Source organism: Coregonus clupeaformis, chromosome 19 (assembly GCF_020615455.1).
Source record: "Coregonus clupeaformis isolate EN_2021a chromosome 19, ASM2061545v1, whole genome shotgun sequence".
NCBI classification, from domain to species: domain Eukaryota; kingdom Metazoa; phylum Chordata; class Actinopteri; order Salmoniformes; family Salmonidae; genus Coregonus; species Coregonus clupeaformis.
In genome coordinates, this window is record NC_059210.1 from 17,529,362 (window position 1) to 17,554,333 (window position 24,972).

The window sequence follows — 24,972 nt, forward strand, 5'->3', positions numbered from 1 at the left end:
TTTTAACCATGTTTTGATTCTAATAGTGTTTGTTTACGTTTACTTTGTTTTCATACATTTGGAGTAAAACAAGCTTATATTTTGTGTTCTGAGTGGATATGACTGTTGAACTAAAGCTCATGAGGCATTAATATGTTATATTCCTCAAGAATCAATGGGTACATATAATTAATTTATAAATCAGAAAATGGATGTAGCAACTGCAGATTGCCCCTTTAATGATGGAGAGGAAGAGACATTGCCAGAGACATTTCATGAAAGTTTCTTTTTTCTTGTTAAAAAGATTTGACATAACTTGTTGGCTGATGGTTTTCATTTGCTTGTGTGGTGTGCCTTTGCTGTTTTTTTCCCCCAGTGTTATATTATTTTCATCTCTAAAACCATACGATGCTAAATTATTTGTTTAGCAGCCTGACTGCTAATTTAAATAGAAATTCATTCAATCATTCCTGGTCCTTTTATAGAACAAAATAGCATTCATTTTATACTGAAGCAAATTAAAATCTCTCGGTGGTGGAAAAATACTATTGAAAGGAATATTGAATATTGTATGAATGTTTCACCAATTTGACAATGTTATAGGCAATGTGAGTGTTGTCCATGACCATGCAGATATATAACATTATTTTCAAACACGAGATATTTCTCATTCTGATATGTTGTAGGTGAGCTTCTCTGGAATTATCACATAATTGATTACAAAAAATATGCTCACTACTAAAAATATGCTTCCTCTAATAATAGGTTATCTGAAACGAAGGTATTCATCTTTGATTCTTCACACAAACAGACTGGTTGTAGATTGAAATTCCAATGTTAAACTACGCTTCAGATTACTGTTCTGAGAAATTCTATCTCGATTGAGGTGCTGAGTTAAGAACTTCCTTTCGGCTTGCCGTACCTTGGAATGACACGCCCCTTTTTACTTTGCGGAAGTTTGTGTTTTGCTGCCAAGTTATTTAAAGCGAGTTTGGACTGGTTCTTCAAATAACAGAACCTGATTATTCCTACGCTACACGTGATTAATCAACAGATGGTAAACCATGGATCTCAGTCCGGAAGCAATACAGAAGATACTGTCAAGGGTTTGTGTCAAAGTTGTATCCTTCTTTCTGTCTTCGCTCGTTCTGTGTGGCTAGCTGGCTAGTGTTTGTTTAAATACCCGTATACTCCTACTATTGTCAATTTGATCAGATAACTGCCGGTAAAACAGCTTTGTTGCAGGCTACTCAGGCTCTTAAAGGAAGTCTGAAGTAAATAGACCACAAGTTATGTTTCCATGAAATTCAGATGTCTCCATTTCATTGTCCTTACTAAACATTTTTCTGTATCTAGCTAATTAGTTAGCTAACTAACTATGCAACTAAATCGCATCATGTCATCTTTATTTATTTATTATATCAGTACAAGTTTCGTGATGTTGCTATTGAGGAGCTGAAGAAAGTTCACCAGATTCATCCCGCGATGAAACCAGTAACTGGCACATACAGTAAGTTGGCTTCATCAGAATGATCACCTCCTAATGGTCCTTCAGTGAAGAGTTTGATTGTACAGACTGTTTCTGTATCTGTCAAATATCTTAAACATAAATCACCGGTTTCTAAGCTTTCAGTGATGGCACCCAGAAAGATCTGCTGAAGTTGATTGGCAACATACCTGTGAAATATGAAGGTGAGTCTTATCAAACATGTTAGTGTTAAAAAAATGCATGGGTAAATAGTTAAACCCTAATACAAAAACATGTATCTAGCGTGAACTGAGTTTACTTGGAGTTTCCCCGTCCACTACCAAGGTTCAACACCACCACTGTTATCATCAACCAAGTACTGACTGATTGTAGCTGAATGGTTATATCGCAGACTCAACCTTATCAAAGTTAGATGGCTTTACTGTTAATGTACAGTGTCTTCGGAAACTATTCAGACCCCTTTACATTTTCCACATTTTGTTACATTACAGCTTTATTCTAAAGTTGACCCCCCCCCCCGAAATATGACATTTACATAAGTATTCAGACCCTTTACTCAGTACTTTGTTGAAGAACCTTTGGCAGCGATTACAGCATTGAGTCTTCTTGGGTATGAAGCTACAAGCTTGGAACACCTGCATTTGGGGAGTTTCTCCCAATCTTCTCTACAGATCCTCTCAAGCTCTGTCAGGTTGGATGGGGAGCGTAGCTGCACAGCTGTTTTCAGGTCTCTCCTGAGCTGTTCGATTGGGTTCAAGTCCGGGCTCTGGCTGGGCCATTCAAGGACATTCAGAGACTTGTCCCTAAGCCACTCCTGTGTTGTCTTGGCTGTGTGTTTATGGTCATTGTCCTGTTGGAAGGTGAACCGTTGCCCCAGTCTGCGGTCCTGAGCGCTCTGGAGCAGGTTTTCATCAAGGATCTCTCTGTACTTTGCTCTGTTCATCTTTCCCTCAGTCCTGACCAGTCTCCCAGTCCCTGCCGCTGAAAAACATTCCCACAGCATCAAATCAAATTTTATTTGTCACATACACCTGTTTAGCAGATGTTATTGCGGGTGTAGCGTGCCTTTCCAGATCATGTCCAATCAATTGAATTTACCACAGGTGGACTCCAATCAAGTTGTAGAAACATCTCAAGGATGATAAATGGAAACGGGATGCACCTGAGCTCAATTTCAAGTCTCATAGCAAAGGGTCTGAATACTTGTGTAAATAAGATATTTCTGTTTTTTAAAAATGTTTTAATCAATTTGCAAAAATGTCTAAACCTGTTTTCGCTTTGTCATTATGGGGTATTGTGTGTAGATTGAGGATTTATTTATTTTTTAATCAATTTTAGAATAAGGCTGTAACGTAACAAAATGTGGAAAAAGTCAAGGGGTCTGAATACTTTCCGATGGCACTGTACAGTAAATTCTGTATTCCATGCTGTATAATTCCCAGGCCGTTCATACAACCTGCCCATCCTGCTGTGGCTGATGGACTCTTTCCCCTTCACCCCTCCTATCTGCTTGCTGAGGCCCACCACCAACATGGTCATCAGGGAGGGGAAGCACGTGGACGCCAGAGGACGCATCTACCTCCCCAGCCTCCACAACTGGGACCATGTAAGAGGATGCTCTCCTACACAGAGAAATCTGTGAGAGTTGATCACTGTTGTCGTTTCTCTTGACTGAAAGGCAATCCATGCTGATCAATACCTGGGCCCGTGTCCACAAAGCATCTCAGAAAATGTCTTAGGAATCCTGTTAAACCTGTTTTAAGACAAACTCCCAGCTCAGGGTAGGTTTTCGGATGATGTTAAGACACTGCCCAGACAGTCTGAACCAGGAGTAAAATCAACTCATAAAAGTTTATCTCAGCTGGTAATCACGACAGTTGGAGGTACCGCAAAGGAAAGATGGTGATGACCCATATCGCGATGAGGCATCGGCAGCTGTGAATTTTATAGCACGCGTCGCTTCAGACAACCACGGTAAATGTGACTGCATGTGTTGCAATACAACTTTGATATAATTTTCACAATCACTTTGCCTACTCTTAATTATTATATTATGTAGGCTTTTTTTTTTACCAATTCTGATGAATGTTAAAAGTGGAATTTTTACAATAGCTTCCATTTGTCAACACACTCGTCACTCACTTTTAACAATTCTAAATCGCTTTGCCACTGTAGGCATCAAGTCACTTGCCGATAAGGTTGCATACAACGTTTGAAAGGTCTATAATTTCATCGAACACAATCTATACTGCACAGAAATATAAATGCAACATGTAAAGTTTTGGTCCCATGTTTCATGAGCTGAAATAAAAGATTGCAGAAATTTTCCATATGCACAAAAGGCTTATTTCGCTCAAATGTTGTGCACAAATTTGTTTACATCCCTGTTAGTGAGCATTTCAATTTTTTTCAAGATAATCCATCCACCTGACAAGTGTGGCATATCAAGAAACTGATTAAACAGTGATTATTACACAGGTGCACCTTGTGCTGGGGACAATAAAAGGCCACTCTAAAATGTGCAATTTTGTCACACAACACTGCCACAGATGTCTCACGTTTTGAGGGAGGGTGCAATTGGCATGCTGACTGCAGGAATGTCCACCAGAGCTGTTGCCAGAGAATTGAATGTTAATTTTCCTACCATAAGCCGCCTCCAAAGCCGTTTTAGAGAATTTGGCAGTACTGCCAACCGACCTCACAACCGCAGGCCACGTGTAACCACGCCAGCCCAGGACCTCCACATCCAGCTTCTTCACCTGCAGGATTGTCTGAGACCAGCCAACCAGACAGCTGATGAAACGGAGGAATATTTTGGTCTGTAATAAAGCCCTTTTGTGGGGAAAAACTCATTCTGATTGGCTGGCGGATAGCGGCACCCCTGCCCAGTCATGTGAAATCCATAGATTAGGGCCTAATGAATTTCTTTCAATTGACTGATTTCCTTATATGAACTGTAACAGTACATATTTTTTGAAATTGTTGCATTTATATTTTTGTTCAGTATAAGTTAACATAAGCCCTAGATGCCTTCAATTGCCCAACTTCTAGGCATCCCCAGTGTAGATTTTTTTTTTACTACGCGATGTTGCGCTCCAAATGGCTAACTTTAAATAGCATGATGTGGATTTATTATCCTAGTGGTTCTAAGTATTTAGGCATATCAAGTGAAATAGGCCTTGTGAAGTCATTGTCAAACGCACAAGAGATACTATTGCATGTACAGTGCATTCGGAAATTGTTCAGACCCCTAAATAAATAAATAAACTATCACATTTACATACGTATTCAGACCCTTTACTCAGTACTTTGTTGAAGCACCTTTGGCAGCGATTACAGCCTGGAGTCTTCTTGGGTATGACGCTACAAGCTTGGCACAGCTGTATTTGGGGAGTTTCTCCCATTCTTCTCTGCAGATCCTCTCAAGCTCTGTCAGGTTGTATGGGGAGCGTCGCAGCACAGCTATTTTCAGGTTCTCCAGATATATTAGATCGGGTTCAAGTCCGGGCTCTGGCTGGGCCACTCAAGGACATTCAGAGACTTGTCCCGAAGCCACTCCTGCGTTGCCTTGGCTGTGTGCTTAGGGTCGCTGTCCTGTTGGAAGGTGAACCGTTGCCCCAGTCTGCGGTCCTGAGTGCTCTGGAGCAGGTTTTCATCAAGGATCTCTCTGTACTTTGCTCTGTTCATCTTTCCCTCGATCCTGACTAGTCTCCCAGTCCCTGCCACTGAAAAACATCCCCACAGCATGATGCTGCCACCACCATGCTTCACCGTAGGGATGGTATTGGCCAGGTGATGAGCGGTGCCTGGTTTCCTCCAGATGTTCAATCTTGGTTTTCTTAAGACCAGAGAATCTTGTTTCTCATGGTCTGAGAGTCCTTTAGGTGCCTTTTGGCAAATTCCTGGCCACTCTACCATAAAGGCCTGATTGGTGGAGCGCTGCAGAGATGGTTGTCCTTCTGGAAGGTTATTCCATCTCCACAGAGGAATTCTGGAGCTCTGTCTGAGTGACCATCGGGTTCTTGGTCACCTCCTTGACCAAGACCCTTCTCCCCCGATTGCTCCGTTTGGCCAGGCAGCCTGCACTAGGAAAAGTCTTGGTGGTTCCAAACATCTTCCATTTAAGAATGATTGAGGCCACTGTGTTCTTGGGGACCTTCAATGCTGCAGACATTTTTTGGTACCCTTCCCCAGATCTGTGCCTCAACACAATCCTGTCTCGGAGCTCTACGGACAATTCCTTCGACCTCATGGCTTGGTTTTTGCTCTGACATGCACTGTCAGCTGTGGGACCTTTTTATATAGACAGGTGTGTGTGCCTTTCCAAATCATGTCCAATCAATTTAGTTTACCACAGGTGGACTCCAATCAAGTTGTAGAAACATTTCAAGGATGATCAATGGAAACAGGATGCACCTGAGTTCAATTTCGAATCTCATAGTGAAGGGTCTGAATACTATATAAATAAGGTATTTCTGTTTTTTATGTGTAGTACATTTGCAAAAATGTCTAAACCTGTTTTCGCTTTGTCATTATGGGGTATTGTGTGTAGATTGATGGATACAAAAAAATAAAACATTTTAAAGTAAAGCTTTAACGTGACAAAGTGGAAAAGGTCAATGGGTCTGAATACTTTCCGAATGCACTGTAGGTCCAGATTATTTATTGATTGATTGATTGATCAGGTAGAAATATCAAAACATTATTTGAACAACTCCAAAGCAATTGCATGTGGCGCAGGAACCACTGACTCGCTGCATTTTTGTATTTTCTATACACCTGCTGGTAACTCTTAACTGCTCATGAGGTGTTTTAATATCTGTCAACTTTCTGTGACTCTTATGACTACATTTTACCCATAAGGATAGGAGTAAAATGTTTCTAATCTCAGCACTTAATGACCAATTTTCTACTCAGACGCTTTATGGATATGGGCCCAGGTCTCTGTTCTAGTATCCACACTTCAATACTACTTATTTGGCTCCATCTCATTGTCCTTCTGCGATTCTTGGCTTGCCATCTCCTTGCCTCCTTCTCAACCTTACTGGAGGATAAGGTCAAAGATCCCTGCCCTTTGGGCTTCTTCTCCAATGTGTTTTGAGAAAGGAGAAGATGCGAGGAATCAAGAAAAGATTGAGGAAGACCCTTTAGAATTAAGCAATGCATTGGGCATGTATCCTAAGTGGGACAATAGTATGGACAATACATATGGAAGTAACTTCAGAGTGTGACTCAATTTAAATTTTTTCAGCTCCACCTCAAATGTAGCAAATTTGTGCGAGTTTCATGTTATTCATTCTTTGACGGAAGCATTTTTGATGGAGTAAATTGTCATGTCATTGACCATGACAGATAGACACCGATGCATCCTCTCTCCCGTTGTAAAGCTGTGCGTCTTCCTCTCCCTCCACAGCCCAAGTCGTCTGTAGTAGGTCTCCTGGCTGAGATGATCTCCCAGTTTGAGGAGGAGCCTCCGCTGGGCACCAAGTCCACCGGAGACAACAGAGACCCCAATGAGCTGCTGGCCTTCGTTTCCAACCTGAAGATCAATGAAGGTGGGTCTGTAGACTAAAGTATATGGACTTTATTGGCTGGTTTGCCGGACACAGATTAAATGGTTTAAGAGCAGTTGTGAATCCAACATTTCCAAAATAGGCTAATTCTGCACATATGGTTGGGGTGGTTTGGCGTTTGTATCTTAAGCCTAGTTCTGGGCCCGTATCCACAAAGCGTTTTAGAGTAGAAAATTGGCTGTTAAGTGCTGAGAATAGAGACATTCTTCTGCTACTCTTATGGGTAAAAAGAACTTATGCATGAAGCATCTTTAGTCATTAGTCAGTCAACAGATATTTAGGAGACCTCATGAGCTGTCCTAACCAGTACCTGCTAAACTCTGAGTGGTTGTTTTGGACCCGGTACCGGGAACTCAAATCTTACTGCTGGCAATGTCATAAGAACACACCGCCCCCCATAAAGGCCATAAATCATGCGCTATGGTCATATTCACAGAGTATGCCATGTAGATCAAGTCACCAAAAGTGCAAATATTTGGTATGCATGGAAAGGCTACACCCTGAATGTCATTTCCAATTCATTTCCTTCTCCATCCACATGATCTTGTATGCATCCTCCACATGCGCTGTTGATCTAGCTCATCGTTTACAATAGGAAAAGTAAATGGGAAAATAAGTATGTTTCCTCACGTCTGTCTTATTTAAAAAAGCAAACAACATAACTTGAAAGCCCTGATTGCTAAGGTCATTTTAAGATGTCAGGCTTAAATCCATTCGGCCATTTTGGCACAGTGACTCACTACCCAAACCAGACGCAACTGGTTTCAAGTGGCCAAGAGACGTCCTATGATGATCTCCTGCTATCTAGTGGACGAACTGAGGGGATTCTCCTCATATGCAACACCTTCCTAATATTGAGTCGCACCCCCTCATTTTGCCCTCAGTACAGCCTCAATTCGTCGGGGCGTGGATAGGTCTGTTGCGGTGACCGCCACACCGGCGGTCACGAGTCATGAAGGCAGTCAAATTCCACGTGACTAACGGTAATTAGGCTTCTCCAAGCTCTGATGCTGCTGATGGTCATTAGTAGCCTACCAAACTTGCTAACTGCCTGGTACTCAGCACTCTATTGTCCCTCTAATCACTCTGACATCAATGCAAATGTTATGGAAAATCTAATCAAACAATTCATGAGCTCATGTTGCGCAATATTTCTATAGGCTATGCAATTGCGCGAGAACAGGGTGATGGCCTCTATTCAAAAGAGGATCCCATCAGCTTTCTATAGGCTAGGCCTACTATATTTATTTCTCAACTTTCCTAATATTAAGCACCTTGCTTATCTTTACAACAGGAGTATAACCTACCGGGCTGGCATGAAAATGAACCACGGGACATGTGTCCTCCATTTGCTATTTAAGTGCATAGATGACATGTATTTTTCCCCTGCCCCTGTTTTGAGACAGGTGCATGATAATGGTATATTCCAAATCAAAACAAACTTCACACACATTATTTTGGATATGTAAAGACAAGATTAAATCAAGAATAGTCTGATGGGTGACAATATTAGCCTATCACTTGTGAATTATATATTATCACTTGTGAATGATGCCCAGCTTAAGGCAAGAAACCATGCCTTTTTATTGCGTAAAAAATAAAATAATAATCATAGTAGCACACCTCATGTAGCCTAGCCCATAGGCCTACATGTTTTGAGAAGGTTTGTATCACAACTAAAGTGGCCAAGTAACTTCTTAAAATTAAGCACATTAATCCACTTACAAGGGGTGTAGAGCCTAACTGACATACAGTATCTCATAAAAGTGAGTACACCCCTCACATTTTTGTAAATATATGAGTATATCTTTTCATGTGACAACACTGAAGAAATTACACTTTGCTACAATGTAAAGTAGTGAGTGTACAGCTTGTATAACAGTGTAAATTTGCTGTCCCCTCAAAATAACACAACACACAGCCATTAATGTCTAAACCGCTGGCAACAAAAGTGAGTACACCCCTAAGTGAAAATGTCAAAATTGGGCCCAATTAGCCATTTTCCCTCCCCGGTGTCATGTGACTCGTTAGTGTTACAAGGTTTCAGGTGTGAATGGGGCGCAGGTGTGTTAAATTTGGTGTCATCGCTCTCACACTCCCTCATACTGGTCACTGGAAGTTCAACATGGCACCTCATGGCAAAGAACTCTCTGAGGATCTGAAAAAAAGAATTGTTGCGCTACATAAAGATGGCCTGGGCTATAAGAAGATTGCCAAGACCCTGAAACGGAGCTGCAGCACGGTGGCCAAGACCATACAGCGGTTTAACAGGACAGGTTCCACTCAGAACAGGCCTCACCATGGTCGACCAAAGAAGTTGAGTGCACGGGCTCAGCGTCATATCCAGAGGTTGTCTTTGGGAAATAGACGAATGAGTGCTGCCAGCATTGCTGCAGAGGTTGAAGGGGTGTGGGGTCAGCCTGTCAGTGCTCAGACCATACGCCGCACACTGCATCAAATTGGTCTGCATGGCTGTCGTCCCAGAAGGAAGCCTCTTCTAAAGATGATGCACAAGAAAGCCCGCGAACAGTTTGCTGAAGGCAAGCAGACTAAGGACATGGATTACTGGAACCATGTCCTGTGGTCTGATGAGACCAAGAAACGTATTTGGTTCAGATGGTGTCAAGCGTGTGTGGCGGCAACCAGGTGAGGAGTACAAAGACAAGTGTGTCTTGCCTACAGTCAAGCATGGTGGTGGGAGTGTCATGGTCTGGGGCTGCATGAGTGCTGCCGGCACTGGGGAGCTACAGTTCATTGAGGGAACCATGAATGCCAACATGATCCCCTCCCTCGGAGACTGGGTTGCAGGGCAGTATTCCAACATGATAACGACCCCAAACACACCTCCAAGATGACCACTGCCTTGCTAAAGAAGCTGAGGGTAAAGGTGATGGACTGGCCAAGCATGTCTCCAGACCTAAACCCTATTGAGCATCTGTGGGGCATCCTCAAACGGAAGGTGGAGGAGTGCAAGGTCTCTAACATCCACCAGCTCCGTGATGTCGTCATGGAGGAGTGGAAGAGGACTTCAGTGGCAACCTGTGAAGCTCTGGTGAACTCCATGCCCAAGAGGGTTAAGGCAGTGCTGGAAAATGATGGTGGCCACACAAAATATTGGACATTTTCACTTAGGGGTGTACTCACTTTTGTTGCCAGCGGTTTAGACATTATTGGCTGTGTGTTGTGTTATTTTGAGGGGACAGCAAATTTACACTGTTATACAAGCTGTTCACTCACTACTTTACATTGTAGCAAAGTGTCATTTCTTCAGTGTCACATGAAAAGATATACTCAAATATTTACAAAAATGTGAGGGGTGTACTCACTTTTGTGAGATACTGTACATAAGCAGCGTGTGAGTTTCAAGTTTGGGGAAGATAATTTTCACCATAAAAATGCTTCTTCATAATAAAATAATTAAATGCATAATCACATTTTGCGGTCACTTTTGATAATGGTGTTTTCCAGCTAATGGAACATTCGCACATATAGACTACTGCCTTGTGCGCATTGCTGCGCTTATAATGTGAAGAAATAGACTAACAGTTTATCATAATTTTAAGCTGTTGCGTCAGCCACATTGCGTAAAATTTTTTTTTTGCTTGTGGTTGTATTCATTTGGAAGCTGTCGCATCCCACAACTGTCCCAGACTATGTTTGGAATATTTATTTCTCGCACAGAATAGAATAGGTCAACTTTCATACTATGGAGGATAGTAGATTGACATAGGCTAGTGCGTTTGCTGTTCGTTAGGCCTACTCATCTTGTTGGCTGACGAAAAGTAAATGTGGACGGTTCTTCAAATCATCATTAGTCGCATCATGCGGCCTTACAATGGATTAAACATCAAAACATATAGCCCAACGTTTGTAGAACTAAAGTTACATTAATAACTAAATTAAGCATATAGGAGTACCTATTTCACAGAACAGCTGCATGTGCTCACTCCCTCAAATCGTTTGGAGAAAATATTGTTTCTATTTTATTCAGCTATGTTCAATTGTATTCTTCATACTATAAAATAATGCCACGGAATTCTAAGCAGATCTTGTCTGCTAAATGAACTAGTGTAGCCCACAGCCATTTGGCATAGCCTTATCAGGTCCTAACATAAGGACAACTCAGAGTATGCTATTCTGTTCTTCTGAAATAGACTACAATTTGTTTCTTTAGACCTGTCTAATATAAATAATTGATTTATTGTGAAGGTGTAGGCTATATTACATGGATTTACAGTGGGGAGAACAAGTATTTGATACACTGCCGATTTTGCAGGTTTTCCTACTTACAAAGCATGTAGAGGTCTGTAATTTTTATCATAGATATACTTCAACTGTGAGACGGAATCTAAAACAAATCCAGAAAATCACATTGTATGATTTTTAAGTAATTAATTTGCATTTTATTGCATGACATAAGTATTTGATCACCTACCAACCAGTAAGAATTCCGGCTCTCACAGACCTGTTAGTTTTTCTTTAAGAAGCCCTCCTGTTCTCCACTCATTACCTGTATTAACTGCACCTGTTTGAACTCGTTACCTGTATAAAAGACACCTGTCCACACACTCAATCAAACAGACTCCAACCTCTCCACAATGGCCAAGACCAGAGAGCTGTGTAAGGACATCAGGGATAAAATTGTAGACCTGCACAAGGCTGGGATGGGCTACAGGACAATAGGCAAGCAGCTTGGTGAGAAGGCAACAACTGTTGGCGCAATTATTAGAAAATGGAAGAAGTTCAAGATGACAGTCAATCACCCTCGGTCTGGGGCTCCATGCAAGATCTCACCTCATGGGGCATCAATGATCATGAGGAAGGTGAGGGATCAGCCCAGAACTACACGGCAGGACCTGGTCAATGACCTGAAGAGAGCTGGGACCACAGTCTCAAAGAAAACCATTAGTAACACACTACGCCGTCATGGATTAAAATCCTGCAGCGCACGCAAGGTCCCCCTGCTCAAGCCAGTGCATGTCCAGGCTCGTCTGAAGTTTGCCAATGACCATATGGATGATCCAGAGGAGGAATGGGAGAAGGTCATGTGGTCTGATGAGACAAAAATAGAGCTTTTTGGTCCAAACTCCACTCACCGTGTTTGGAGGAAGAAGAAGCATGAGTACAACCCCAAGAACGCCATCCCAACCGTGAAGCATGGAGGTGGAAACATCATTCTTTGGGGATGCTTTTCTGCAAATGGGACAGGACGACTGCACCGTATTGAGGGGAGGATGGATGGGGCCATGTATCGCGAGATGTTGGCCAACAACCTCCTTCCCTCAGTAAGAGCATTGAAGATGGGTCGTGGCTGGGTCTTCCAGCATGACAACGACCCGAAACACACAGCCAGGGCAACTAAGGAGTGGCTCCGTAAGAAGCATCTCAAGGTCCTGGAGTGGCCTGGCCAGTCTCCAGACCTGAACCCAAAAGAAAATCTTTGGAGGGAGCTGAAAGTCCGTATTGCCCAGCGACAGCCCCGAAACCTGAAGGATCTGGAGAAGGTCTGCTGCAGTGTGTGCAAACCTGGTCAAGACCTACAGGAAACGTATGATCTCTGTAATTGCAAACAAAGGTGTCTGTACCAAATATTAAGTTCTGCTTTTCTGATGTATCAAATACTTATGTCATGCAATAAAATGCAAATTAATTACTTAAAAATCGTACAATGTGATTTTCTGGATTTTTGTTTTAGATTCCGTCTCTCACAGTTGAAGTGTACCTATGATAAAAATTACAGACCTCTACATGCTTTGTAAGTAGGAAAACCTGCAAAATCGGCAGTGTATCAAATACTTGTTCTCCCCACTGTATTAGACTTTTTTAAATGTAAATGTTCCAAAGGTCTGCATCAGTGGCTTGTAGGCTATGTGTGGAAGCCAGGAGATGCTAAATGTGTTTGTTAATTAATGGTCAATTACCATGAGACCGACAGTTATTTGCTTGACAGTCACCTGCTGACGAAATTTCGTGACCGCCACAGCCCTAGGCGTGGACTCTACAAGTTGTCGAAAGCGTTCCACAGGGATGCTGACCCATGTTGACTCCAATGTTTCCCACAGTTGTGTCAAGTTGGCTGGATGTCCTTTGGGTGGTGGACCATTCTTGATACACACAGAAAACTGTTAACCGTGAAAACCAGCAACGTTGCAGTTCTTGACACAAACTGGTATGCCTGACACTTACTACCATACCCTGTTCAAAGGCACTTCAATCTTTTGTCTTGCCCATTCACCCTCTGAATGGCACACATACACAATCCTTCTCATTTGTCTCAGGTGTTCTTACTGTTTTGTACACTCAGTGTATATAGTTTCTGTAAGACCAAAAATGTATGCATGGGATGTTGCACCAAGATTATTATAATAAACTAAAACGAATCATGAAAAACGATTCAGTAAACTGAAATAAAATAATGTACAATCCCGTTTGAAAAATTATAACTTCTAAAGTAACTTGTGGGGGGTTGAATGGGGTTTTCAAGCTTTTTTTCTAACAGGGTTTTAAGCTTCTGAATCTGGCGAGTCACATTGAGATTGACTTTTTAATTTAAAGGGCGACTGAGCGAGATGATGCACCACAGATGTTGGGCGCGTTAGGCTGGTAAGGCCGAGGGAGGTGCATCTGCGACAGCCAAAAGTCGGTTTTCCAACTGTAAGGCTCAGTGTTGCCATTGTTTATAAAAAGTTTTCATTATAATGTTGAAATAAACATAAACCCACCCCCATATCACACATTGTACTGAAATCATAATTTAATATGTGCATTGTACAATCAATAAGTGAGAGCCTCATATCACATTAATTTATATATATCCACTGTACACAAATCTTGGCAAATAGGTCATGACTTTGGTCACGTTTGTGTGGGTCAAACAAGAACATCCCTAATGACAATAGAGCCTCCCACAATGGCTGCAGGAGGACGTTGGTGAAGAGCAACTGCAGAAACTTGCAGTCAAAACGTCATGATCACATGATTTTTGTAAAGTTCATGCAGTCGACATGTAGGCGCAAGTCGGACAATTTTTATCCCCAGAATGCAACACACTTTGAAAGGCGGTGACCATCTTGAGAAAACAATCCGCTCTAATACGCCTATTGAGATGAGCACAATACAAGACTCTGCTCTCACACAGTCACACAGTGTTCTCGGGTGCACTTCACACTGCTACAATGTAATAGCTACGGGACCAAAACGCATCAGATTAAATGTTGCAATGGTCAAAAGTTTTGATTTAGGGCTGGTTTCCTGGACACAGGTTAAGCCAAGTCTTGGACGAAAATGCATGCTCAATGGAGAATCTCGATTGAAAGACTACACAGCTGTGTCCGGGAAACCAGCCCATAAAGTTTAGCCTTGCGCTTCAACCCTCCTGGTTGTTGCGGAAATTGACCCACTACTAACTATACAACGCATAAATGGTTCCTAACCTCCCACGCATAGGAAACTATAGGTCCCCAACACCAAAACTGAAACTAAATAATATATAATGTTTTTATACAACGTTTTTTACCATTGCCACCGTGTTTCTCTAAAGCGTGTTGCCACCTTGCGATTAGGTTATTCTCCATTTGCAACAATGGCAATGAGCGTCTAAACTATCTTTCTTTGCAGTACCTCCAACTGTCATGATTACCAGCTGAGAAGCTTTTATGAATTGATTTTACTCTTTGCTCAGAGTTTGTCTGAGCAGTGTCTTAACATCATCCTAAAACCTGGGAGTTTTTGTTGTTGTCTTGAAACAGGTTTTAACAGGATTCCTATAACTTTTTCTGAGAAGCTTCGTGGATAGGGGCCCTGGGTTTAAAATGAAATAAAATTGTATTTTCACATGCGCCGAATACAACAGTGAAATGCTTACTTACAAGCCCTTAACTTATTTTTCTTTAAACTGCATTGTTGGTCAAGTAAAAAATAACATAATTAAAGAGCAGCAGTAAAAAAACAGTAGTGAGGCTATATATGGGGGTACCGGTACAGAGTCAATGTGCGGGGGCACAGGTTAGTCGAGGTAATTGAGGTAATATGTACATGTAGGTAGAGTTAAAGTGACTATGCATAGATAATAAACAGAGTTGATGTAAGCCATGATCAGCCTTTCAAAGCACTTCATGGCTACAGACGTGAGTGCTACGGGTCTGTAGTCATTTAGGCAGGTTACCTTAGTGTTCTTGGGCACAGGGACTATGGTGGTCTGCTTGAAACATGTTGGTATTACAGACGCCGTCAGGGACAGGTTGAAAATGTCAGTGAAGACAATTGCAAGTTGGTCAGTGCATGCTCATAGTACACGTCCTGGTAATCCGTCTGGCCCTGCGGCCTTGTGAATGTTGACCTGTTTAAAGGTCTTACTCACATCAACTACGGAGATCGTGATCACACAGTCGTCCGGAACAGCTGATGCTCTCATGCATGCTTCAGTGTTGCTTGCCTGGAAACAAGCATAGAAGTAATTTAGCTTGTCTGGTAGGCTCGTGTCACTGGGCAGCTCACGGCTGTGCTTCCCTTTGTAGTCTGTAATAGTTTGCAAGCCCTGCCACATCCAACGAGAGTCGGAGCCGGTGTAGTACGATTCAATCTTAGTCCTGTATTGACGCTTTGCCTGTTTGATGGTTTGTCGGAGGGCATAGCGGGTTAGAGTCCTGCTCCATGAAAGCTCTACCCTTTAGCTCAGTGCGGGTGTTGCCTGTAATCCATGGCTTCTGGTTGGGGTATATACGTACGGTCACTGTGGGGATGACGTCATCGATGCACTTATTGATGAAGCCAGTGACTGATGTGGTGTACTCCTCAATGCCATCGCAAAAAACCCGGAACATATTCCATCCAGTCTGTGCTAGCAAAACAGTCCTGTAGCTTAGCATCTGCGTCATCTGACCACTTCTTTATTGACCGAGTCACTGGTGCTTCCTGCTTTAGTTTTTGCTTGTAAGCAGGAATCAGGAGGATAGAATTATGGTCAGTTTTGCCAAATGGAGGGCGAGGGAGAGCTTTGTATGCGTCTCTGTGTGTGGAGTAAAGGTGGTCTAGAGTTTCTTTCCCTCTGGTTACACATTTAACATGCTGGTAGAAATTAGGTAGAACGGATGTAAGTTTCCCTGCATTAAAGTCCCCGGCCACTAGGAGCGCCGCTTCTGGATGAGCGTTTTCCTGTTTAGTTATGGCCTTATACAGCTCATTGAGTGCGGTCTTAGTGCCAGCATCGGTTTGTGGTGATAAATAGACAGCTACGAAAAATATAGATAAACTCTCTTGGTAAATAGTATGGTCTACAGCTTATCATGATATACTCTACCTCAGGCAAGCAAAACCTTGAGACATCCTTAATATTAAATTTTGTGCACCAGCTGTTGTTTACAAATATACACAGACCACCACCCCTTGTTTTACCGGAGGCGGCTGCTCTATCTTGCCGATGCAGCATAAACCCTGCCAGCTGTATGTTATCCATGTTGTCGTTCAGCCACAATTCTGTGAAATATAAGATATTACAGTTTGTTATGTCCCATTGGTAGGATATTTGTGATCGTAGCTCATCTATTTTGTTATCCAGTGATTGTACGTTGGCTAATAGGACTGACGGTAGAGGCAGATTACCCACTCGCCGTCGGATATTTACAAGGCACCCCAACCTACGTCCCTGATATCTGTCTCTTTCTCATGTGAATGACGGGGATTTGGGCCTTGTTGGGTGTCTGAAGTAAATCCTTTGCGTCCGACTTGTTAAAGAAAAAATCTTCGTCCAGTACGAGGTGAGTAATCGCTGTCCTGATATCCAGAAGCTCTTTTCGGTCATAAGAGACGGTGGCAGAATCATTATGTACAAAATAAGTTACAAATAACGTGAAAAAACACACACACACTAGCACAATTGGTTAGGAGCCCGTAAAACCGCAGCTATCTCCTCCGGCGCCAGAATTAGGCTTAAGGGAAACCAGACCTATATAGACATATACTGCAGCTTGCTGAATGGTTCATTGGGTATAAAAAGGTAAAATGGGCTATATTTGGGGCCAGAGGATAACACGTGACCGCTTTTATACAACAATTATATATGATTTATTTATTCAATGAAACCAGTCACCTACCACAAGTTAGAGATTCAAGGTGTCAGTATCTGGTCAAACCAGAAACCGACAATGCAAACACCAGATTAAGCTGTGGCTGGGTCTGATAGTTTGCCAACAATAGCCGAGCCAGCATTCCCTAGTGATGCTGTGGTAAACTGCAGAATGTTTAGATAGAAATGTATCATGTAGAATTGGGGAAAGCATCATCTCTGTTTAGTACATTTCTGTTTGCAGCATTTTGAAGCTGAACATATCACCTGACGAATACACCCCTGGCTCTAACTCAAACCATGTCCTCCAATCACAGGTGGAGTACAGCATCACGATCATTCAATCAACAAAGTCACAGTCATTGGGGGCGGAGACTTGGGAATGGCATCAGTGATGAGCATTTTGGCAAAAGTATGACTGCCTTTTTTTGCTTTGTCACTCAAATGTTAAAACCGGGTCGTGTTCATTAGGACATGCAACAGAAAGCGTTTTGCGACGAGAAATTGAATTTAGCGTTTCTTATTGGACAAGTCCATGTAGTACCTATTTCAGTCTCTACTTTGCCCTCCCTCCAAAAGATGGCAAACTTGGTCACAAAGCAGAATCAAAGGCTGATTTTGAATGAGATGTATTTAAATCTACATGACAAACAATTATAGGTCTTCCTGTTTGTCTGTTTTCTTGTGTTTGGTGCCAAATGAACACGACCCAGGTACATTGATATAACAAGAGCCTTTCTTAATCACTGTTGTGTCTAAAGGATGTGTTTTGAGTTGATGTTCACCATTTCCATCCCATCTATCCTTTATAACAGTGAAGAGCTCACATATCATGTTCTCTCTTTGCTTTATAGGGTAAAGTGGATAGACTAGTCTTCATTGACGTAGCTGAGAGCTCCACCAAAGGTGGTAGCATGGATCTAGAGATTTTCAACTTGCCAAAGGTGGAGGTATCTAAAGGTACATCTCCTATAAACTTATTAGACACTACTTTTACCCAGTAAAGCAGCAGTGAACTGTAAACTAAGCCTGACACATTCATCTAAACCTCAGCCTAAGTATAAAGTCACTAGTTTCGGCACTGAGCAAATTCCAGGTCTTGTGAGCGGAAACTTAAATTCTGCAAGCATTCTGTGCAACTTCCAGCACGCATTAATTGTGAACACAGGCTGTACCTGCTTTTAAATTAGTTTCACAGTGCTCAATAGGCTATTGTGGCTATTTGAGCATAATGTAGGCCTATCAGAGTGGCCTATCAACAAAACCAATTGAGAAAATGCTATAACATTTCCACATGGATATAGCTGTTGACTTCTATGAAATCCACTACAATAGCCAATATGTGGTGTTCACTGTAGGCCTACATTCCGTTAGACTTTAAAAACATTATGCATGGCTTGACATTAACCATTTTAGGACTGATGTTTTACTTATAAAGCTCAAATCACTTTATAAAAATAAGAAATGATCTGTAACACAATTGGCCAAATAGGTGACTGAAAATTTTATTGTGTTCTTTGATTCAAGAAACCACTTTACAAAATTAAATTCCTTGTTATCATTATTACCAACCTAATAAAGGTATGTTGGAGCAATTTAGTGTGCAGGTCCATCTTCATAAGGGATGTTTATTCAAGGGATGACTATCAACGCTGGGGCTAGCACCTTCCAAAACAATTTGTGACACAATCGGGCCTTAAGATACTCCACTTAGTTGAAGAACCATTTGTTTCCCACTGATAGACCTGTCGGCGTCTGCAGACTCCAGTGTGATCGTGGTGACAGCGAACGCGTGGAGCAACGAGCAGTCGTACGTGAGCGTGGTCCAGACCAACGTGGACATGTACCGGGGCATTATCCCGGGCCTGGTCCGCCTTAGCCCCAACGCTGTGCTGCTCATAGCCTCACAGCCAGGTCCGAACACACACACCTACCTTAACTATTATCCAGCCATCTTTTAGTCAAAAGCAGCAGAAGGCACTGAACTAGAAGTTTCATGGGAAATACAGAAGAATAGAGATCAAATCTCCCATTGGCATCAGTGTATGATTTTTACTGTCCACAAAAAATATTTACGAAAAATGAATAAACCCTCTGTTGTAATATCTCTCTCCCTCCCTCCTCTTCCCATCTCCCTTCTTTTCCTATGTTTTGACCTCTGGCAGTGGACATCATGACCCATGTGGCATGGAGACAGAGCGGCCTGCCACCATCCAGGGTGATCGGGGCGGGGTGTAACCTGGACTCTGAACGTCTCTGTCACGTCCTGGACATCAGTATCAACACACACAAACAGGCCTGGGTCATAGGAGAACTCTCAGACAACAAGGGTAAGAGAGACCGGTCTGAGGAGGATTTCTTTTCAGCAGTGGTGGCAAAGTTAGCATGGGGGGGTTGGGGTCAGTGGGCATGGCCAGTGGCGCGGTCTCCGACCAAATGTTAGAGTCCCTAGTCTTTGCGGTTTTTAAAGCTAATTTGTACATATTTTGTCATGGCTTATGCCGTATTCTTATGCTAGATTCTCCCTGACTGTCTAGTTTTTATTTTGATGATTGTTAGTTCTCAAAGATTATCTTATAAAAAAAAATATATAGCTCTTATCTCTTATCATTTCTACGTACTTTGTGGTTTTAGTCATTTATAGCTGCATTTATGTAACTTTTTGGGCGACCTGACCAAATTCACATTGACAGATCTATAACTAAAATGTCTTTCTCATTGAAAGCAAGTCAAAGAAGCAGTAGGTCTGTTCTATGTGCGCTATTTCTATGCTTCCCATTCTTAAGTTTTGTTTTTGCGTCTTTTACTTTTGTACACAAAACAGCTGAAAATTATAATATTTTTGGTTATTGCAAAGATATTTCACAGCGGTTTAGATGGTACAATGATTCTCTACACATTGCTTGTTTTGTCACATAAACTGAAATTAGGCGAACTATTTGAATTTTTGTTACCAGGAAATCGCTCCGCCATTTCTGCATATTGCACCTTCAGTTTACACTGAAAACATTTCACCATCCTGTAATTTTTTCCCCCAATAAAATGAAAATTTGTTTTTTATATATACAGTTGAAGTCGGAAGTTTACATACACTTAGGTTGGAGTCATTAAAACTAGTTTTTCAACCACTCCACAAATGTCTTGTTAACAAACTATAGTTTTGGCAAGTCGGTTAGGACATCTACTTTGTGCATTACACAAGTAATATTTCCAACAATTGTTTACAGACAGATTATTTCACTTATAATTCACTGTATCACAATTCCAGTGGGTCAGAAGTTTACATACACTAAGTTGACTGTGCCTTTGGAAGCTTCTGATAGGCTAATTGACATAATTTGAGTCAATTGGTGGTGTACCTGGGGATGTATTTCAAGGCCTACCTTCAAACTCAGTGCCTCTTTGCTTGACATCATGGGAAAATCAAAAGAAATCAGCCAAGACCTCAGATAAAAAATTGTAGACTTCCACAAGTCTGGCTCATCCTTGGGAGCAATTTTCAAACGCCTGAAGGTACCACGTTCATCTGTACAAACAATAATACGCAAATATAAACGCCATGGGACCACGCAGCTGTCATACCGCTCAGGAAGGAGACGTGTTCTGTCTCCTAGAGATGAACGTACTTTGGTGCGAAAAGTGCAAATCAATCCCAAAACAACAGCAAATACCTTGGAAACAGGTACAAAAGATACTGGAGGAAACAGGTACCAAAGTATCTATATCCACAGTAAAACGAGTCCTATATCGACATAACCTGAAAGGTCGCTCAGCAAGGAAGAAGCCACTGCTCCAAAACCGCAATAAAAAAGCCAGACTACGGTTTGCAACTGCACATGGGGACAAAGATTGTACTTTTTGGAGAAATGTCCTCTGGTCCGATGAAACAAAAATAGAACTGTTTGGCCATAATGACCATCATTATGTTTGGAGGAAAAAGGGGGTCGCTTGCAAGTCGAACAACCGTGAAGCACAGGGGTTGCAGCATCATGCTGTGGGGGTGCTTTGCTGCAGGAGGGACTCGTGCACTTCACAAAATAGATGGCATCATGAGGAAGGAAAATTATGTGGATATATTGAAGCAACATCTCAAGACATCAGTCAGGAAGTTAAAGCTTGGTCGCAAATGGGTCTTCCAAATGGACAATGACCCCAAGCATACTTCCAAAGTTGTGGCAAAATGGCTTAAGGACAACGAAGTCAAGGTATTGGAGTGGCCATCACAAAGCCCTGACCTCAATCCTATAGAACATTTGTGGGCAGAACTGAAAAAGCGTGTGCGAGCAAGGAGGCCTACAAACCTGACTCAGTTACACCAGCTCTGTCAGGAGGAATGGGCCAAAATTCACCCAACCTATTGTGGGAAGCTTGTGGAAGGCTACCCGAAACGTTTGACCCAAGTTAAACAATTTAAAGGCAATGCTACCAAATATGAATTGAGTGTATGTAAACTTCAGACCCACTGGGAATGTGATGAAAGGAATAAAAGCTTAAATAATTCTCTGTACTATTATTCTGACATTTCACATTCTTAAAATAAAGTGGTGATCCTAACTGACCAAAGACAGGGAATTTTTACTAGGATTTAATGTCAGGAATTGTGAAAACCTGAGTTTAAATGTATTTGGCTAAGGTGTATGTAAACCTCCGACTTCAACTATATACTTTTTTGGGGAGTGGCGGCAACGATTTAGCTGCAGCGACCCACCGCTGCTAAATGAATATAGGGGAAACACTGCATACCTAACTTCCAAGGCAGTATCTACTTGCAGTATCCGATGTTGTGGGTGAATGTTTATTACTCTCTGTGGAGCACAGGAGCCATTTAATGCCGTGTCTCTAGATATGAATGGGATTTATATAACACTCACAATCTGTCTTTGTGTTGCAGTCCCTGTGTTGAGTAAGATTTTGATGGCTGGGGCTAACCACCAACATCCAGAGATCGCACCCGGATCCAAAGCTACCAAACCTCTGTTAGACAGGTAAGTAACAACAAAAACAACGAGGTCTTTTATCCCTGTTCCTTCTTTAGCACTGCCAAGAACTTCCCCCGGAGACTGGAGTGACTTTGACCCAAAATGGCATCACACTGACTGAAGGTGTTCCGGATACATGTTGCCCGCAGGCACAGATCTAGGATAAAAAAATAAGACTGAAAAATGATATAGCTACTGACCTCAGATCAGTGTGTAGGGCCACGTGCAACTCTATCCTAATACTGCACACTGTTCCCCTATACAGTGCATTCGGAAAGTATTCAGACACCTTTACTTTTTCTACATTTTGTTACATTTAAGCCTTATTCTAAATTAAACAATTACGTTTTTCCCTCGTCATTCTACAGACAATACCCCATAATGACAAAGCGAAAATGTTTTTTTTGTAGTACAAATAAAAAAACATACCTTATTTACATAGGTATTCAGACCCTTTGCTATGAGACACAAAATTGAGCTCAGGTGCATCCTGTTTCCATTGATCATCCTTGATGTATCTATAACTGTAGTAAATTAAATTGATTGGACATGATTTGGAAAGGCACACACCTGTCTATATAAGGTCCCACAGTTGACAGTGCATGTCAGAGCAAAAACCAAGCCATGAGGTCGAAGGAATTGTCCGTAGAGCTCCGAGACAGGATTGTGTCGAGGCACAGATCTGGGGAAGGGTACAAAAACATTTCTGCAGCATTGAAGGTGCCCAAGAACACAGTGGCTTCCATCATTCTTAAATGGAAGAAGTTTGGACAGACCTAGACTCTTCCTAGAGCTGGCCGCCCGGCCAAACTGAGCAATCGGGGGGAAAAGGGCCTTGGTCAGGGAGGCACACGCTTCTAATCGAGAGTTTTACTTTTCATGATTGTTTTGTTGTTGAAATGTTAGAATTTTTATTTTGTGTAGATCGTTGAAAAAAAATGACAAATCCATTTGAATCCCACTTTGTAACAACAAAATGTGGAAAAAGTCAAGGGGTGTGAATACTTTCCTGCTCTAACCGAATGGGCCAACATGGTGTCGTGGCGGTGAACAGTTTCCTGTTTTGTGCAGGGCGTTTGAGATGCTGAAGGGCCGTGGCCAACGCTCCTGGTCCGTGGGTCTGTCCATCGCCGACATCAGCCACAGTATCCTGGTGGACCAGAGGAAGATTCACTCTGTCTCCACACTGGCACAGGTAACACAGCTGCACAGACAGGGACCTCTGGGTTCTGTTCATTAGGTGCCAAACTGACTGAAACGGGGTGGGACTACCTGGACTTATTTTTGCTTTCCATTGCAAAACGTTTAAAAAGCGTTTTTTGTTGCATGCCGAATGAACACAATCAAAGTCCCTCGAGAAACCAACATTTACTGTACACACCTCAGCTCAAGTAGATGCGTTGGAGGAGAGGATTTTGGGGGCAAACGTTCTGACCAGAATGCACTGCTGTCACGTTTCTCAGCTTGTGCTGTGTGCCGCATCCTGCACCTGTGTGTTAAGTTGTGTGTCCCTGGGAAGATCTAAATTGCATACTCCTCTCCTTCTCAAAACCCATTGGATATGAGAGCCAGAGGTCCCTCCCCGCTGACCTTCTCCAATGGGTTTTGAGAAGGTGGTGAGGAAAGAGGGCGTGAGGAGTATGCAATTGAGATTCTCCCTGTGTGTGTTTCAGGGCTGGGGCGGTATCGGTGCAGAGGTGTTCCTCAGCCTACCCTGTGTCCTGGGGGTGTCGGGTTCGACCCGTCTAGCGGGTGTGTCCCTGGGACAGGAAGAGGACGCCAAACTGAGAGAGAGCGTCACTTCACTCTGTGCCCTCCTCACACAGCTCAGGATATGATGCCCTGCCCCGGGCAGCACACACAGCCAACCAATCTGACTGACGAGGCCATCAACACTCAGCATGGATGAGCATTCTTCAGTCCTGGGCCCGCTTTCTCAAAAGCATCTTAAGGCTAGGTTCATCTTAGAACAACAGGATCCTATGGTTCTAAGGATGAACTTAGCCTTAAGATGCTTTTGGTTAACCAGGTCTTGGACCTGGAAGGCGGTAGGGTGGGCAGGTTTTTGCCCCAGCCCTGTACTAATTCATCGGATTCAGCTACTCTACTAACAGTCAAGCTTTTGTTTAGTGGTATCTGTTGTGTTAGTGCTGGGTTGGAACGAAAGCCTGCACAAACTGGCATAGATGACGAGACAGGGTAAAGTTCAAGTGATGAAAGAAGAGAGAAATGCTCTGACAAATTTTACTTAACATAGTTTTCAAAAATAAAATGTAATATGGTTGAATGGTGAAGGTAACTGTTTATTATTTATGAAGAAAATTGTATGCAAAAGGAATCAGAGATGTCTTCATATTTATCTCATATTTATCTTATTTAAAAAGACTTTACAGCACTCCAATGCTAATCATTCCTGGACTTTTTAGAGAAGGAAACAAAAAAAATCAGGAAACAAAAAAAATCAATCTATTCTGATAAATGTTTAAATCAAATCAAATTATGTCACATACACGTGTTTAGCAGATGTTATTGCGGGTGTAGCGAAATGCTTGTGCTTCTAGCTCTGACAGTGCAGTAATATCTAACAATTTCACAACATATACCCAATACACACAAATCTAAGGAATGGAATTAACAATATATACATATGGACGAGCAATGACAGAGCGTCATGGACTAAGATACAGTAGAATATTATAGAAAACGGTTTACATTTAACCAAATATTGACTTGGTGTCATTACTATTACATTATGCAAATGTGTACAGTTCTCTTCCTTGCACCCCACATCCCCACAGTAAAGGTGTAGATTGTTGTTGAAATGTATGCTGTGTTTTGGTGGAGGGATAAAGCTGGGTCGTGTTCTTTAGGCACCAAACTGAACAAAAC

General features: G+C 42.1%; 1 protein-coding gene across 1 annotated transcript; it reads left to right on the plus strand.

Annotated features, from left to right (window-relative positions):
• The first annotated feature begins 10 nt into the window (after positions 1–10).
• uevld (UEV and lactate/malate dehyrogenase domains) lies at positions 11–24,377 on the plus strand. The gene is made up of 12 exons (XM_041837623.2): positions 11–1,085; positions 1,405–1,489; positions 1,606–1,671; positions 2,911–3,074; positions 6,882–7,023; positions 17,422–17,516; positions 17,959–18,064; positions 18,848–19,018; positions 19,270–19,434; positions 21,996–22,089; positions 23,155–23,278; positions 23,757–24,377. Exons 1-12 carry the CDS (start codon positions 1,044–1,046, stop codon positions 23,919–23,921), a joined length of 1,419 nt encoding a protein of 472 aa, XP_041693557.1. The 5' UTR covers positions 11–1,043; the 3' UTR covers positions 23,922–24,377.
• The last annotated feature ends 595 nt before the right edge of the window (positions 24,378–24,972 follow it).